General features: G+C 36.7%; 1 protein-coding gene across 3 annotated transcripts in view; it reads left to right on the top strand.

The window, feature by feature from the left end:
• The window catches only part of ADAMTS18 (ADAM metallopeptidase with thrombospondin type 1 motif 18), a 68,344-nt gene extending 50,182 nt beyond the window's left edge, over window positions 1-18,162 (top strand). For all 3 annotated transcript variants that reach the window (XM_042821800.1, XM_042821801.1, XM_042821802.1), the window contains 7 exons: window positions 3,604-3,742; window positions 4,789-4,915; window positions 9,158-9,362; window positions 11,551-11,742; window positions 12,110-12,322; window positions 13,224-13,371; window positions 16,438-18,162. In XM_042821800.1, the coding sequence (XP_042677734.1) occupies window positions 3,604-3,742; window positions 4,789-4,915; window positions 9,158-9,362; window positions 11,551-11,742; window positions 12,110-12,322; window positions 13,224-13,371; window positions 16,438-16,553 (1,140 nt within the window). In that variant the 3' untranslated portion in view covers window positions 16,554-18,162. The remainder of the gene's footprint in view (window positions 1-3,603; window positions 3,743-4,788; window positions 4,916-9,157; window positions 9,363-11,550; window positions 11,743-12,109; window positions 12,323-13,223; window positions 13,372-16,437) is intronic.
• Window positions 18,163-18,748: the final 586 nt, after the last annotated feature.

Below are 18,748 nucleotides of genomic sequence, written 5' to 3'. Positions count from 1 at the left end.
TATCTGATTTGAGAAAGCCCTGTAACATTTTTCAGGATGAAATACAATCAGTGCCTTCATTGATGTTTACCTCAGACTTGGTGAAATATCTGATCAAGGAATTGTGAAATAGTGGTGAAAAAAATGTGATTTATTTTGACAGCGGTAAGTAACAGATGGAAAGGATGCTTTACAAAGAGGTAAATATTCACAGGAAGGCTAATGGATCTTGAAAGCAGGCAAGTGTCTAATTAAAATCAGTAAATCACTTCCTCTTTGTCAATAGGGGAAAAAAAGAAGAGAAAGAAGGCCAGGTGGAAAGACTTTTCTGATGGTAGAGCTGCCACTGGGAGAAAGCCAAGTTGTAGTTATAAAACATTACATTTATTATTAGCTACTAGATGATAAATTTGTACTGATTTCCCCTAAAGAGAAAGTAAGTTAAAGAAAGCTAAGATGTGCTTATAAGATACAGATGTTGATTCAATACAACAGATAAAAGAGTTCTCCTTTAGTGAAGAGAGACTAGCTGGACAGCGTCCCTGAAGGTTGTACGTTTGGCATGTGAACAGTAAAAAATAAAAAAAATTTAAAAAATGGAGACACAATAACAACATAAGATAAATTTGAAACAGCTGAAGTAGGAATGAGATCATGCAGGACCTCTCAAGGATACTCTATTATTTTTTTTTCCCTTTTAATGACCTTAGTGGATTTTCCTGAAAAAAAACTGTTTGTCATAAGCTTTTAGTTAAGATTTTGTTTAAAGTGACTTTAGAAATATTGAAAAGATAAAAACTCTTTTGTTTTAAGGTTTGGCTTAAGCAACCAACGTAGCTGCAATTCTTCCTTTAGTGATGATTTTCTCTACAGGTATTCTTTCACTTTCCTTTGAAGCTCCTGGTGTTAGCCATGGTCAGGGATCCCATGTAACTGCCCATTGAGCCAGTGATCCTGTTTTTTAACTGTTTGTAACAGCTTTCCACAAGCATCATATACTCCATGCTTACATTTACACTACTCAAAACAAGCTGAATTTGTGAATGCCAGTGAGATTAACCTTGACTGATCAAAGAAATCAGAATCTGGGTTATCATGTTGGATGTTAATACATTTATTAAATGGCATGTAGACTCAGAGTGGATAAAAGTTGCAGTCTCACAAGCATCTTTCTGAAAACCCAAATAACATAGCCAGACACTGATCTGCACCAACAAGCTTCTTAGCTTGCCCTCACTGGTGTAACTTATAGCTCAGTGGAAACAGCTTAGCTCTAACGTGCGCCTCAAGAAATTATCAAAGACTTACATGACATGGGAGGGACCCAGGAAATGTTGATGCAATTTGGAGATGCAAATCAAAGCTACCATGTATGTGGGGGCTTAAAGTCTGGGCTCGTGCCCATTTCATAAATGATGCGCATGCAGAGTGAGTTAAAAAAGAAAATATATTTTCTTTCAGAAGATATAGGAAGCGCATCCAGGTAAACAGTAATTATTCCTTTACTTGGCTGTTTGCTTAAAATTGACTTTGTAAGTAGTAGTTGCCTATTTCTCCTTCGCAGAGACTAGGTCATTTTTACATCTGGCTAACCTGCTAGACTCTTGCATATATTCCTGTACATTAGTTAGATTATTATGGGAGAAAGAGGAGTTTATCCTGTGTAAATTGATCTGTATTATTTCAGTGTACTGCAAGCAACTTCAGATCACCTTAAAAGCACAAAGGCTCAATCATAAGAAGGCATACTGACAGCCTCTTTAGCATTTTGACCTGCAAAATGGAGTACTGCACAGGAGACATAGGATAACCACAGTAAAAAAAAAAAGAAAGAAAAAAGAAAGAAAAAAAAAAGGGAGTCTCGAAGAATGAGGCAGATGCACAGCTAGTTTTGAAAACTTATTGGTTTAGCTTTGAAATCAAAATTAGCAGCAAAAGGAAAAGGTTCTTTACTCAAGAGGATTCAATTTATCCATTGTTTTAACATTTTATGCCCTAAGCAAAAGCCACAGTCCTTTTTCTTCAGAGTAGATCTGGCAGATTCCAGCCACAGAGTCTGTGGTTTTCAAACTCAAGAAGCTGTAAATTTTATAACTCTGCGCCCTGCGGTCAGAGCTGCTGAGTGTTGTGTCTGAAGTCAGGTGGTTGGTGTGTTAAAGGTAGACATTAAACAGTATTGAGGAACTGGAAATGTTTAAGGAGGTTTTTTTGCCAGCTGTAAATTTGGGAGCAAATGCCAGTTGGCTGAAAAGATGCTGGAATGTATCCAGTTAAGTAGAACTAGCAGTGGAGGTCTTTCCAAATTTGTAGGTCTGATAACTTGGCTGTATGTGCAGACTTCAGTTATTGGGTTGTTAAAGGAAGGCTTTATAATGAATGTTTGAAAATACGATAGAAAACTTTTTATATGCTCATTACTTTGACAAAATTGTAACCTTGCAATAGCACTGCATTCCTGATGAAAACTTGGTTGAACATTATGCATTGTATAACATTTTTCAACTGAGTGCCAGGGACTTTAAATTATATGGTTTTGTGCTGCACAATATTTTGTCTCCAGTACTTTTCCAGAGTTTGATTTTTGCCCTTTTAATCTGTAGCTGGGATGATACAGGATATAAGAAACCTGAATGTGATGCAGTTCCTGCTTTGTGTACATATCCTCTTGTGGTTTCAAGGGTGGGAAGGGGCTCTAGTTTTGGCTGCTGGCTAGGAGAGGAAGTTACAGTTTTCAGCTCCCTGTAAAAACTGTATCTACTTCCCAATGCAGAAGAAGGGAGTGTAGCCCAATGACTTTAAATGTGTACAGAGCAGCCTGCATGATGTACAGGAGCTACGCAGAGGCTCTCACTCAGCTGGAGGCTGCAAGCTCCTGACATTACTGTGAGGTTGTTCTCTGAATGATAGATACTAACATCTCTTGTTCCAACATGCCAAGGATCATTTGCTCTCTTCCCATTCGTTGTCTTGAAGCACCAGGATAATATTGCTCCACAGCAGTAAAGCTGGTTGCCACATTTTTTTTCTTTTAATATCTTCTCATCCTCCCCCTTCTGTGTTCTGATTTATGTTATTTAGGATGCATTTGCTTTGTTTCTTACATCTGTTGTGGGGAAGCGGGGAACAGTTTTCGAAGACAAATATTTACAGCCTAACACTTCAGGATATCTGCAAGACATTTTAAGCTTTACTCTTATTTTGGCCACTTAAATACAACAACTTCATAGCAGTTGTTAGTTCAGGCAAGAGCTCGGCATCACTGTGATCTTGAGGTATGAAAAAAATGTCCTCCTCTTTGGACACGTGACTTACTAAAAGGACAGACAGACTCTTTCTGCACTGTCCTTGTATGTCCTGCAGGTGTTGGTCCAAAGAACCAGTTTAGGAATTGCTGTGATGAGTTTCAGAATAACAAAGAACTGGGTCTCTGGAAAATTATTTCATGGTGTGTATAAATACATTATGTATATATCATGCTTATTTAATCTTCCTTCCAAATCACAGAATCACTTTTTTTTCTTTCTTTCTTTCTTTTTTTTTTTTTTTTTTAACACCCCGCCAATTGTTTTTGTTTGTTTGTTTGTTTTTCTTAAAACCAAACTCCAACTCCCAACTCATCTGTAGATCCTGCTACAAGGCAAAAATCCTGGGATTGCTTGGGAATACACATTTTCCAAAATGAACGAGAACAAGACATCTGTCAAAAAGCACAGCCACTCCTGGGTGACAGTGCAGTCAGAGTGCTCAGCTACCTGTGGTGGGGGTAGGTAACTTCTTAATATTTGATGCTCTTCATTTTCATTTTTCTTTACACATTCATCTCCAACATTTCAGCTGCCTTTAATTTTGTAAGCATGTGTAACAATACATACCGTGATCACCTGGTCCCTTTTTTTAATCTGACAACTTATAGCACAGATGAAGTACCTTTCCTAGTTCCTCTGTGGTAGAAAGAAAAAATCATGATGGTCTCAATTCATGTCACTTACCATGGCAGTCTCTTTTTCTTCAGGTCAATCTGCGCACATATTTTGCTGTTGAAGTAACATGGGAATTAAATATGTGCTTTGATGTAGTTGTGTCCTGGGAATACAGAAAGATAACAAATAATGAGTAAATTTTATCTACCTGTAGAGAGCAACTGAGGACTAAAATACTATAAAGAACCTTACTGACAGTTGCACACTGATCTCCTCACTGTTTAATTACAAATATTTGAGTTCATCAAACTTAAACTCTGAAATTCTACATAACCTAAGACTTCTTGTTACCATACTTCTCTGGGTATTTGCTTTCCTCAGAACCAGAATGTGTATTTATTCTTCTTAAATTCTGGATGTTCCACCAATGGAAGTAATTCTAGGATCTCATGAAAGCAGAAAAGTGGCACATAGGAAATTTTGCAGAAAAAAAAACAAAAAGAGAACTAAAATTTTGAGTGGCCTTTAAATTTTAAGTGGGTCATGTAAATAAGATTCTATGATGCAATTGCCCATAATATCAGAGAATTGGACTGGATGACCCAAGTAAATGCCATGTTATGTTCCTGAATTTGAAAAAAAATGTGAAATTCAGGAATATTTTGTTAGTTTGTTGTTAAGACTTCACAGTATGCCAGCAGACTGTTTAAGGAAGTTAGCATAAAAAACTGGTTGCCAAATGAAGTCCTGTTTTATTTAGTTCAAGTCAATGGATTTGTACCAAGGATGCCCCTGGACTGGATCAGATAAAACTCTTTCCTACTTATTTTTCTTTTGAATTTTGAGTAAACATTTATTTTATTACATTTTTTTTCTAATACTTCCATAGGACACATTACAGCAAAAGCAATTTGTTTGGAAGATCATCGTACACGAGTTAATTCCTCTTTTTGTGGTCCACGGATGAAGCCTTTAATTGAAACAAAACTATGCAATACTAATCCTTGCCCAGCACAGTAAGTTCTCTTTATTTTTCTGCCTTTCATTGTGCCTTATGACTGAGTTAGCCAGCAAGGAAGTTCTCTGAGATAGGCACATAGAATTGTACAGCCCGCTAGATGAACCCATTTTAATTCTATAATTTAAAACAGTAATTGTTTAAAAACGTTAGTTGTGTAGGCTTCTGCCCAATGATAATAATAGAGGCAGTATTTCTAATGTTGCTAAGCAAGACCTCCTGAGGATTGCTTGCAGCTCTGTCACCATGCTGGGGTTAGCTATGTGACACTGAGTAAATCTAAGTTACTTAGAAGCCCATTCTGCCACCTTTACTCACCTTGAATCAATAAGACCATTTCCTGAGTAAAGTGCTACTCCCCACGTGGAAGCTTGGCCTCCTGACTCAGATTCCACATATTAGATTAGGCTAAAAGAATCTTGTGAAGTGCAATTAGTGACTTTTGGGCAAAATACTTCATACAGTATTTTGATACCAGTAAGAGGACTATCTTAGCCAAATAAATTGTCAGCAATGCTCCCGCTCCCACAAAAATAAACATAAAGACATTTCTTATGTTAACAACCTTATTTTCTAAGACATAAGGAAGGTGAGATGCAAAGGAAGACAATGACATACAGATAAGCCTTTAGAATCCAGCTGGTATAAATCAACAGAGCTCCTTTAAAAACAAAGGAGTCACACTGATTTATAGTAGCTGTGGTAGGAGTCCTTTGGAAAAAAAAAATGTTGTGTGTTCATATAATTAAACACAGTATCATGTGGCTTAGAATTTAAATGGGGAGATTTAAGAGTACACTGACTGTCTGTCTTCTGCTGCTTTTTTCACATTTGGACTCCTGACTTTTCAACTTTAACATTATATTAATTTTATATTAAAGATCAGAAAAAAACTTTTGACTTCCAGGACAGGAGATTTTCTACAGTGATATGGTGGAAAAAAATAACTGTTGCACAGGAAAATTGTTGAAAACACAGCTCCAGTGCACAAACAGCAGATAGCAGAAGAAGTGAGGCGCGTCAGTCCTCGTGTCATCTGCTGGTGCTTGTGCTGATGAATACAATCAGTGTAAAACCAGTCAGTGAAGCCCACCAAATGTGTTATAAAAATAACACATTTAATGGTTTTCCCTATCTGCCCCAGTGCAGACGAGGATGATGGGGCAAGGCAAAAAGACAGATATGCTTTATGGTAGTGTTGTTTTTGCTTCAAAATCCCTAATTTGCAGTATGTTCAACATTCTAAAAAATAGTCCGGTAATAGTTTGGAATTTCCTGCAAAATTTAAAGATTACAGCACAGAGCACAGAATCCAAATGGTAAATTATACATTACAACCACAAAAGGATAGAGATAAGATTTAAATAATGGCAGCATGTCACATCAGAGCCCCATGTTCCTGCTTCAGCAATTTCTTTAGATTGCTTTTAGCCACATGAATTTCTGAATACTAATTTTAAGTAATCTTTGTACAATCTGTTTGCATATGACTTATCTCCTGCCAGACTTATTTTTAACCAATGAACTTAGCATCATGTAGGCAGAAATGTAGTGTCTGTGATGCTCCCAGGAGTCTTTTTTCATCAGCTTATGCTCACCTTCATTTTCATGTAGCATTGTTATGCTATAAAACTTTAGCAAAATGATTTTCATCTCCATTTTCTCTCTCTGGACCATACCGAAAATTCTATTTCTGTTGAACTGATATCATGACATGTTTTGAAGATCCACTGGTATAAATATCACTGAAAATGCTGAATGTCCATTTTGAAATGCAGCACAACATGGTCATGCTAAAATTCCTCTGATATTTTTGGATTACCACAACACAATTAATAACTTGATCCCTAAAAAAGTACAGAAATAAGAACTATAAAAGCCCCGAGCTTCCCAAAACTATGTATGTGGGTAAAAAACAATTCAACTCACTAATTAATTATTTTTAAAACCACATGAGGCAACATTAAAAAAAATTAGTAAATATAATGGAGGAAACAATAGCAAATAAAGAAGAAACAAATATGGTGGGCATAGTAGGCAAGGAAAGCAAGTGACTAACAGATGAGATGTGTGTCTGTTTTGTGACTTGAAAGAGAAGACACCAGACTTGTAAAGGTCAGTGAGGAATAATTACTGCATAGGAACAAAGACTGAGGGAGAACAAAACTGCCATCCCAACAGTAAGAACATAGGCATCAGAACTACACACTGTTGTTGGATTTCAGAACTGGCAAATCTGCTCATAATTACTTACGTTATTTGAGCTAATGAAAGATACTCTTGGATCACAGCCCAGATAATTTTGGAAAACGGCAGTTTACTAGAGGACATTAAAGAAAGTTTATTGTCCTCTCCTCTCTGAAGAAGGGAGCTTTCTGGGCAGTTAGTGCAAGCAGACTTTTAAAATGATTGCTTTTGATTGCTCTGCCAGTCATGGTTGTCAAAAACATCAAGGGAAAGTAATTAAAAGTTGTAGAATGGATTAAAACTATTAACTTCTGTCCAGATGTTTATATTGTGAAGGTCCACATACTTCTAAATCAGACAAAAAGAAAATGCCTGATGTGTTCTGGAAATACATAACTACTGACTTTTCATATTAATATTTCTTTTCCTTATAGTAGGCCTTTTTATATTTCTCAGTATTTTTGACAGTTACTGAAGTTACTAGGTTGAGTGTTGGGATCGCTTCTGTTCCCAAAGGAATTTTACCAGAGTAGGAGTTTTGTATATTTTTAAACGATTAAATATAGTTTTGTTTTCAGGCAGATGTGATCAGAAAGGCAAATGGGATGCTGGTCATCTTTCACACAGTAAGAAAAGAAAAAAAAACCTTTCCTGTCATTAAAACTGTATGTAAGCAGCTATTCTAGTCCTCACAGGGTGAATGCTGTAGGAAACCATAGAAGGCCAAGCAGCTGGATTTGAGACAAAAAAAGACAACCAAGCTTTTCTATGACATAAATTATTAAAAATCTGTAAAATACTTAAGTTCAGTGCTGCATATTTCAATATGAGATTTCAAGTAATCTTTTAATCATTCATAATTTCCTCTGTTTTCTTCACTCATTTTCCCATCTAGTTGTTCCCTATGATCTTACATTGGAAACCTTTGAGGACAGACGCTTGGATGTGTGTCTGAAGAGTTACACAAGGGTTGGGGACCCACTCAGTGCTAGTAATAGCAATACTAAGCAGCTATTGACATTTCAAAAGTGAACTCAGCCTAAGCAATTGGCAGATTCTTCAGTCTTTGTGTAATTTTAGTGACAGTATTCATAACTGAAGCTTGCCTGCGACTGGAGTGTAGATTTGCCCAACAGCTTTTGCTGGTTAAATTCTTACTGTTTTATTTAGATCCCACATCTTCTGTCTGCCAAATTTGTTAGTCTGAGGAGATTTGAATCCTCCAAACGCTATTGACAGGACTGCTGATTTTAGCAAGCCTATTCTTTTTTGTAAATAGAGGCAAGCTAACGTTTGACATTAGTATCACTGAATACTATCGTGTCAACATTTGTTGAGCTGTGACAAATGCAATGGGAGGTTCATGTCTACTTAAGTTGGTTCCATTTTCCCTGCAATGCCAGCTTTCTCCTCGTATCTGCTTGAGTGAACTTTCTTCCGGTTTGTGTTTTTTTGAAGGAGAGGTAACAAGGAGAGCAATGTAACAGCAAAGGTCAGGACTGTCCAGTGAGCTAATCTCATCTACTGCCTATCCATCACACTTCTGTTTTGTTCTCTTCTCTGTTAGTCTATTTGGAGGTCTCTTCAGCAGCTGAAGTGACAAAAGTGATCATTCACTCATGTATTTGGGGAATATTTTTCTTTTCCATTTTCAGGGAGGGCTTTTTTTCAATTAAAATACTGACGTGGTTAAAAAGGAATGGTGATTTGTTAGATTTTCTAGATACTGCTCAATGGCAGTGCCTCTCTCTGTCCAAATGGAATTCCAGATTCCAGGTTAGATTAATAGGCAAGATAATTCTGGTAGATGTGTGAGTTGTAAATAATCAATACTAGTTTTTCTAGCTGTATTCCTTATATTTCATCCCACTCAAAATGTTCTCTTCTTTGAAGAAAGATTAAGTAACTAAAGTTTTTCGATTGAAATCAGTACATCAGTAGAGTAGATTAAGCAGAATCCCTGAATAATTCACATTTCATAGGGGACTCACGTGTGTTGATTTTATAAAATTAATTGGCATCTGTGTTTCTAATATACATTTTCTCCATTAAGCTGGTCAGCAGGTGAATGGAGTGCATGCAGCAAATCTTGTGGAGGAGGGCAACAAAGTCGTCTCATCCAGTGTGTCCAGAAAAAGGCTTTCCAAAGGGAGGAGGTAGTGGCCCATTCCCTGTGTCCTGTTAGCACCCCTACACAAGTGCAGATATGCAATAGTCAAGAATGCCCACCTGAATGGAGCCCTGGACAATGGTCTCAGGTAATCTGGAGAAAAACTTGTGTTTCCTATTGCTGACATAATGAAAATTATGCCAAAAATTCTATGCAGAAAGAAACAGTGCAAACTGTGAAAATCAATATTGTACAAATAGTTCTATTTGAAATGATAACTTGTAAGCTATATTTTAATGAGCCTTTGTAAGTGGTCAGAAAGGAGGGCTTCCAGAAGGGGACATGTGGTGTCCTTTCTGCATACAAACTGCATACAAACAGATGGAAGATTTTTTCTGGTTTCGTAACTTAATGTTCAGTGAATTCTTCAAAGCCATTAACTCCTGTCTGAGGTAAGTTCCTACAGCAGTATTAGCTTTTCTTAGAGAAGACTGGCAGCCAAGGAATGAAGAAATATTCGGACTTATTAATGCACACACATTTTTTAATTGTGAATTGATAAAGCTGTGATTTACACGTACAATAATTGTTTCTCCACTTTTGCCTTTCTTAGAGTAACTCTAAGTAGAACACTGCAGCAGTTAATCTCCCTGAGGAACATAAGGCCCCTAGGCAGATTCCTGTGTGTACACACCCTGCTTCACAAACCTATGGAAAGCTTGACATTAAACCAGTCTGAGTTAAAAAGCACACACATGCTTACACAAAAGTCATTTCTGCTCTGTCTGTGACTATTATTGCTGCTGGCACAAGCTGTGAACGTGAAGATAAATCAAGTATTTGGAAATCTGTAGATGTAAGAGACAGATGACAGTAAACCTATATAAGAAAGAATTGTTTTGATTTTTTCATATTCATTTAGTGAAACCCAAGGTGGATTTAAATTTACTGAAAATTCTATTACTCCTCTTGGTACTTTTATTCCTTTGGTGTTCAAGCACATCTTGACCTAAGCTTTTCAGGTTAAGAAGCTTCTCCATGTGAGTGCCCTGTAATGTACTGGGAGAGACAAGTAATCTTTTCTTCCAGTGTATGTGAAGGCAACGCTACTATGGCAAAAGACTGTGAAAAACAGATATGACAATTAGATATTTAAAAGGGAAGAACAAAATCTTCAGACACATTCACATTTTCAAACTTTACCAAAAATTTTAAAACAATCAATTATCCCCTTCTTTAGGAGCTGTATGATTCAAGTTGGGTTTTTTAAATTAACCTATAAAAATTAAGTTCACAAGTCCTTATCAGACTTATTCAACAAGTTAGCAAAGATTTTAAGTCAGCTGAAAGCTGCTATATCACAGGCTCAAAAGAGTTAAAAGAAAAAAATGCAAACTACCCAGTCTCTCTTCACAAATCAGAGAATCATTTTAAATGAAAGGCTTTTCCATCTGTTTGGGGATAAGATTACAACTAGAGATTTTCAGCAAACAGGTATTTCTGTTCTATTTCAGAGCACTCTGCTTTCATGAAATCTTTAGAAAACATTTATGATTGAATTTGTACACTGATAATGTGGTATTCGGCGTTGGAATGTGCCTATTAATTATTGTAAGAACTCTTAGAAGAGGATGCAACAAGATAGAAAGTCCACATAATTATTTCAGGGCTATTTCCTCATTTCATCAGAAATGGCTCATTAGTGCATTTTGTTGGCTGCTGAGGCAATGAAAGCTATGGAATGTCTTTTCAACTGAACCACAGTTCAAGCAATACATATTTATTCACCAGTGACTTGTCCTAAGCTTCGTTGTAATCTTGGCAATTAACTTCGGTCGAGCATCTTCACCATTTTCTATGTCAGATTCTGTCTTTTTGTGAGATTCTTGTGAAGAAGTTATGTATAGATTCCCTAGGTAGTTTTCTCTGTCTCTTTCTTGTCCCTCTGGGCCAACATGAGGACAAGATAACAAATAGCTGAGAACATCTTGCTGTGGAAGATTTTCAGATCGGAGGTTAGAAGTAGCTTTCAACTGTGCTGTCTAGAGAAAAAAACAATTTTGCTCACAAATCCAACTTTCCTCATCAACGGAAAAGAAGATATTACTTGTCCTACATGGGGGCTGTTAAGAGTTTATAATTTACAAAAAGAAAGCACTCAGAAAAACACTGTAAGACTGACACATAGATATTACTGTTATGGAATTTCAAGCTTACTTGCATTATAATAGTAGCTACAGAGCACATTAACAATGGTTCCTGTGTTCTGCTGTAAAATACAAATAATGTCAATGTCCATTTCTTCTAGCTCAAATTAACATTTCTTTCCATCACAGTGCTCCAAGACTTGTGGGAGAGGTGTTAAGAAGCGGGATGTCTACTGCACAAGTACTAGTTCTCCCAAGCTTAAAATCTTGCCTGAAAGTATGTGCAGCCAAGACCATAAACCTGAATCCCAGCAGACCTGTGTGCTGGGACGCTGCCCCAAAAATGACCGGCTCCAGTGGGTGATTGCTTCCTGGAGTGAGGTAAAGTAAAGTAGGGCTCACTGCCTTCCTTTTGGCATTTTGACAATGTTGACTTGGGGACACATACACAAACAGCATAGGAAAAAAAGAAAAGCTAAGCTGACATTTGAAAATCAGGTGCTGTGGGCAAGCCACTATAAAAACACAGTTCTTTACATTCAGATGTAGTTAGATGTACTCTGATGTCTTTGGTTTTTTGGACTTCCGGTGACTTAGCTTCATATTTCTGTTTACACATGTGGACTTTGGGGTCTTTGGGGTTTTGTAATGCTTTTGTAGTTTCATGTAATTTAGGTTATCTTGAGCGTAGCCCAGTCTCCTCCGAATGTGTTTCTATAGATTTAAAAGGTGTGCTTTGCTTTTGCAGTGCTCAGCCTCCTGTGGCCCAGGTGTACGCAAGCGAGAACTAAAATGTGGTGAGAAAAGCATCCATGGGAAATTAATTACCTTTCCTCAGAGAAGATGTAGAAACATCAAGAAACCAAACATAGACCTGGAAGAAGCTTGTAACAATGGACCTTGTCCATCCCAAACTTTGTATAACATGGTGTCTGGCTGGTATTCCTCACCCTGGCAGCAGGTAGGAATGGGAAGCTTTCTCATCCCTCCTATGTATTTTGGTTCAGTTAACTTCTTTGTCGTAAGATTCAAGAAGGTTGCCCTAAAATGTTATTTGTGCTTCAGAGCCACTTGATTCCACTATTGTTTCCCAACACTTCCTTTTCAGTGTTCTAACTGCACTGTGATTGAACTATTACATAGCAATATGCACAATGTATTTCAGGATCTGCACAGATTGCCTGGAATTCCCTAAATACTATGATTAATTTGAGGATCAGTCTGTATTTGTTTCTACATTCTTGAAAATAAGCTTCTGTATTTCTGGAACTTATCTACTTTATGAGTCACATATCAATGAGCCACACACTCATTTAATAACATTTACATGAAGCATGTATGCCTGACAATTGTAATCAGATGAAAATGATCATATTTATCTTAAAGACAACTTTTCACGAAACACATACAAGTAAAAGGCTTATTCACTCTAAAATACTTCATAGATCTTCCTGCAAATGCATAGTGTTTTTCCCCAGACACTGCCATAATTATGTTTCCAGGGGGAGCTTTATCTTTGCTCCGACAGCAGGATTGGGCCCAGAGGCTTAGAGTTCAAAAGAAGTCAGTGCAGCCAATCAGGAATGGGTTTTCTGTAATATTCAGTTTGTCTACATGCCTAAGTAAGGAACCAAATTTTCAGTTGAGTCCTTAAATAACCATACTTTCGAAAGGACTCAAGAATGCAGAACAGATGCACACACCTTTGAAAATCTGGTCCTGATAGGAATCGCCAAGCATCGACACATCTGATCCTGACCTCTCTCTGAAAGTCTCACCTAAAGCACTTCAGAATATTTTCCTTTGGCTTTCATGGGCTCTGATAGATTCTCTATAATTAATTTTTTTGTTGTTGTCTACAGTGTACAGTAACATGTGGTGGGGGAGTGCAAACCCGGAGCGTGCAGTGCCTACGCCAAGGGAGACCAGCCTCTGGGTGCCTGCCCCATCAGAAACCAGCAATCCTGAGAGCCTGCAATACTAACTTTTGCCCAGCCCCTTCAAAAAGAGGTAAAACTCATCTCTACATTCTGCATCAGCTTATATTGATGTACATAGATATACTCTATGTCCAGCAAAAATTACCTTTTCGTTACACCCACTTAAAATTTAAATTTGACACGCTCCTCCACAAATTTTCCCATATTTGCAGCTTTCCAGTTACTTTCAACACTGTAGTATCTCTCTTCCCAGAGTTAACTCTCTTAAAGCAGACTTGAGTATAACTGAGATTTTAAGAATAGAGATATGTTTTATTTATATATATATATATATATATATATATATACACACACATATTTAAAAGTTAGTACAGTGTGGTTCTGAGCTGCAGCTTCAATTTATGCTTTTCTGAATGTCCTATGCTGGAACACTTTTATGATTAAAAATAGTGGCTTTAGAATTAAACAGTAAGAATTTGCAATTTATTTTTAGTCTTTTAAATTCCACCCACGCTTCAGATTGCAACAACCTCCAGGGTGTTCAAAAATGCTTTTGCTAGACTGTAGTTTTGCTTCTTCTCCTGATCAGTACGGCCCAATAGGTCAGGGAAAATGAAATTCAGCTTTCTTCTAACTTGTATGACTGCTATATCCCTCTTTCTATCTTCAATGTGTTTTGAGTTCTGGAGTAGCAAGAATCTTTGTGTCAGTGATGGAATGGGAATTCTCTCAGAATCATCAAAGAAAGAGAGAGATGCATTTATCCAGAGTATTTGCTCAAAAGCTGGCTATTGCTTGTGACGCCTTAAGTGATGGAAAAAAAAATTAATGGAGGTCCAGGTTTGTCCAGTGTAGTAACAGTTACCTAGACATGTTAAAGCACTTCAAACATTAATTTTCAATATATATTAATTTTCATATATTTCAATATACTGTTCATTAAGTGTCTTGTTACCATTTTAAAACAAGATGCTGAAAGTAACGTCTGTAAAACGTCTGGATTGCAAGAGAAATGAAGTGGAGTTGGGAGCAATGGTCAACCTCTGGCCCTGCACCTTGTAATTTGATATTAGACAAGAACCCCTCATCTGTACTGATTCCTGATATTCAGTGCAGAACACCCTGAAGTGGTGTCTGAAGAGTCAGACCCACTGTAGTAACTCAAGACACGCAGAGTATCAGACCTGAATCCAAACTCAGATATACTGATAAAATATACCTAAAGCAGATACATGAGCAGTTTTCCCGTTTTTCTAATTAAATATTCTTAACAATTCAAATGCTAATTAACATTCCTAAGAAGTTCTGCTGTACTTCAGAATTTCTGTATTACATTCTCTTCTGTCATGATACAGCAAGCACTCGTCTTTCACCCCAGTCTCCCTCCGCTATATTTCATGTCTGAAGTAATGTCTGTTACTAATTTTGGCTTTGGCCTGTTTCTTTCTTGCCTCACATCTGCAGGAACTCTTTCACCTTTATTATAACTGGGTCGTCAGGCTCTAGAGATCAATTATCTTCTCACTGCTCTCTAACTTTCTGTCTAAACCAGCAAAAAGAGAAGGAACCAGCTGTGCTGGAATCACATCGAAGCAAATCAGTCTCCATTATCAGCCATGCAGCTCCAGCTCAGTGATCACAGTCAAGAAATTAATGTTTCAGGGAGAGTTTACACACTTTCCTAGACAAGCTGGGTCACTTCCATCTGTTAGATGCAGTTACGGTCACCATAACTCCTAACAAATCCAACTGCTTGAAATGAATCAAAATTAAAACAACATGTAAATACTTGAGTAAATAGAAATAAGGAGCTGACAGCCTGGTCTGCATCCACTGAAGCTAGTGGGAGTCTTTGTGTTTATTCCAACAGTCTTTGGATTAGGTCCCAAGAATAAAGTTTTTGGCCACACCTCTGTAATGTTAGCATTGTGCTCTGGTCTTCAAAAGGGGATAAAGATTTATTAACATTAGCTCCTCACTGCATATAAAGTTAAAACAACAACAAACCACAACAAAAACAGTCATCTGTAATTTCTGAAAATTTACCCTTGCATTCTGGGTGATCATCCCGACTCGGAACAGCTTTCCTTACCTGGAGCTGTGCAGCTTTTCATCTGTTGACTGCTTTGGAAAGTGGCACTGTCTGTTCCCCAGTGCCAAGTTCTGTGTGGTGGGCAGTAGTTGAAGCAAAGTGAAAGCTGGTGCTAAACTACCAGATCCATCCCTCCTGACACTCAATTAAGGCATATGCAGTATGACACTGAGCTTCCTAGTTCCTATAAAATATCTTGTTCAAGGACAGTCTTTTCTTTACTTAGGATTAGCATTTACAGATGGGATTATGTTTTTAAAAGCTGAGCAGTATTTTTCATTTTTCTATTCATTCAAATAAATCTGAGGATGATAAAGGTACAAAAGTATCACTATTACCATCATAAAAAAGAAAGTTAAAAAAGTGAAGTAGTGAACTAATCAAAAGAAATTCATACACAGAGATCAAGATAATTCCCAAAACCACGATTGATCTGAGAGTGCAGACAACATTGGCTAGATTTTCTTCAGTGCCTCCTTTTGAAGTCCCTTTATAGATCATGTAAACAAATTCTGTTCTCTGTTCATAGGAGATTTCAGTTTAGCTACAAATTTTGCTCAATCTCACTGAAATGTGTTGCTGCTCTCACAGACATTGTTGATTTGTTTACAAAGCATCCATATGAATCACCACTCTGCTCTTCTAAAGAAAACTAAAGAATCCACTCTAGTAAGGAGTAACTATGAAATGCTTTTAAAGCTACTGGGCCATGCGCATAAATGAGCTGCACATAAGTTGGTGAAATGAAATCATAATGATACATTTTTTCTAACTTATTTTTGTAATTAGAAGCTGGGCTTTTCAGAACAAGACATTGTCATCTCGTCTCTATTGCCACTAGTTAAGTTTTCACCACTATGGCATAGTCAAAGTCCTGAAAGCCTGATCCGTGGCACCTAACTGAAGTGTTTAAGTTAGAAGTGCGATTCCTTACATTCCCTAAAAAGCTAAATGCAGAAAATTAAGTCACTTTGCAAGGTGCTGGTGGAACTACTGTCTGATTTGTAGAAATGCTAAAACGTTGCTTGGATTTCTCTCTCTCAGATGATCCTTCTTGCGTGGATTTCTTCAGCTGGTGTCATCTGGTACCCCAGCACGGTGTCTGTAACCACAAATTCTATGGCAAGCAATGTTGTAAATCATGCACAAAGAAGAACTGATAGCAGCATGTTATCTGAACCCTTCACTGGCAAAATTTTCTTCTTCAATTTATGTTGAAATTAACTTTGCTTTGAGCCAATACATGGTGCCATGTAAACCACTGATGGAAGAGACATTTTTTTTAAGGGAATGTCTGAGGTACAGTAATTGTTGGATATATATTGAAAAATGAATGTTTTTTTTTTGTTTTTTTTTTTTTTTTTATTATTTGCTGACCTCACTAAAGTACAGGGTACTATGGATCACTTGAACACTCAGACTCAAGGGGCAGTTCTTTCCTTACAAGTGTCACTTTGCACTGTCACGTTATGAGGAAGAAAATCAGGCAAGGATGCCTTTTGTGGCTAATTTAGCAGAATGCAAAGCAAAAGAGATTGGGATCTCAAGGAATAAGGTTACAGCATGGCAGCATGACAGATCACAGAATCAGAAGTGTTTCCTTTTTTTATCTTTTATGATATTATCGTCCCAGGGCAAGGAAGCTGTTTACTGCCATTTTCACAGAAAGACTTTCAAATGACTGTTTGGAGAACCCAGTGTCACATGTGTGACCACAAGAAGTAAATAGTGCACTACAAAGATATATGGTGCTTCTCTGTTGTACTTGCTGCTGGAAAAGCAAGTTTTGCATCATGCTTATGTTTTTGTTCTGAAGAATTCATTTTCTGCTTTGTCTAGAAACTCAGAGGTGGTTAACTAGTAACTTGAAATGTATTCCTAGAAATATTCAGTGTTAGAATATTTGGACTTTTAACATTGCTGTGTTACAAGTAAAATAGAATTTCATATTTCAACTAACTCAAGGAACTCAGATTTATTGAGCTCAATGTTATGTTTTCAACTTTCTAAGCTCATAAGATATGTAAATTTAAAATTTAAGCTTGATATATTAAAGTAGATTTTTTTCAGAAGCTAGGTTGTTTAAATGCCAAGATACTGAAGAATGTCTTCCTTTTAATCTCAAATCTCTGCAAATTTTGTTTCATCAGTTGCCCAAATGAAAGAACAGAAATATTATAGTCCATTAATTCATGCCGAACTTCTCTAAATAGTTATATTTTCATACAGGTGACAAGAAAAAATTGCAAATACTAAGCAGTCTATTTTCTCTGACCAAATAAAAATCATTTCTATTTTTATACACTCTCTTAATACTTACATTTAATTCAGAATCCACTGGCAAACAAAACAAATGTAAACAATATTTGTCATCATTCCATACCAAGATGTTATATGACACTGTACATCAAATGGTACAGCTTAAAAAGTTTCTGAATTTAAAAAAATTCAACCCAGCATATTTGCCAAACCCGTTCTGAGACAGAGCTGTGTTCTACTGTAATTTTCTGGGGAGTGGCTATAAGGGACATATTTATCTAATTCCACCCAATCCCACAACTTCTTTTGATGAATGTAGCTGCATTTTACTGTTTTTTTTAAAGTATCAATTCAGCATAAGATTAGCCAGCTCAGCACTAATGCCAGACAGTGGTCACTTAAAATTATCAGTTCCTTTTGCAACAATTTAAATTAAAAACATGTATTCTATGATACTGTAAGAAATGATGATTGGAAACATATCTCAATCTACACTGCTCTGTCTTGATATTCGACATTGTATAATTATGAATTCTTTTCTAGGAAAACAACAAGGTTTTTTTCTGTTTTGTTTTGTTTTTATAATTGTGTCCTTTTTATTATTTGATGTAAAAAAATTAATTTATTAATGCATAGCTTTTCCTTTATATTTCTTTGCTCACTTCCTTAAGTGAAAACTGAGAAAAGAAAATGGCAGTGTCACAAAATATGACTTATGATATAAAAAAAAAAAAAAGCAAAAAATATAAGTGTATTATTTAATTATTTTATAAGCTTTGTAATAAAGTACTTTAACTGTTTCATTATATTTGGAATTGTAAAATTCATGAATAAAATATGGAGGTTATAAATAAATATCAAGTAATATAAGTGGTGTATGCATTTGTTTGTGTTTATGCTGATCATGCCTTAATATCTTTAAAACATTTTCTTCTATTCTTCTACCACATAATTGCCTAATGCTGGTGACTCTGAACCCACTCCAGTTCTGAGGAGGCACAGCAACTAAAGCAGCCCCCAGAAGAGTGGGCTCCTTGGGGCAGTGGAAATTTAGTTACGTACGAATTCTCTGCCTAACCCTGCCCTTGCCATTCAG

The sequence above is a fragment of the Centrocercus urophasianus genome, unplaced genomic scaffold, assembly GCF_019232065.1.
Source record: "Centrocercus urophasianus isolate 14NV4802_14NV808 unplaced genomic scaffold, USGS_Curo_1.0 seq_2, whole genome shotgun sequence".
Taxonomy (NCBI): domain Eukaryota; kingdom Metazoa; phylum Chordata; class Aves; order Galliformes; family Phasianidae; genus Centrocercus; species Centrocercus urophasianus.
The sequence above is the reverse complement of the archived record's forward strand: the minus strand, read 5'-3'. Positions and strand labels throughout refer to the sequence as shown.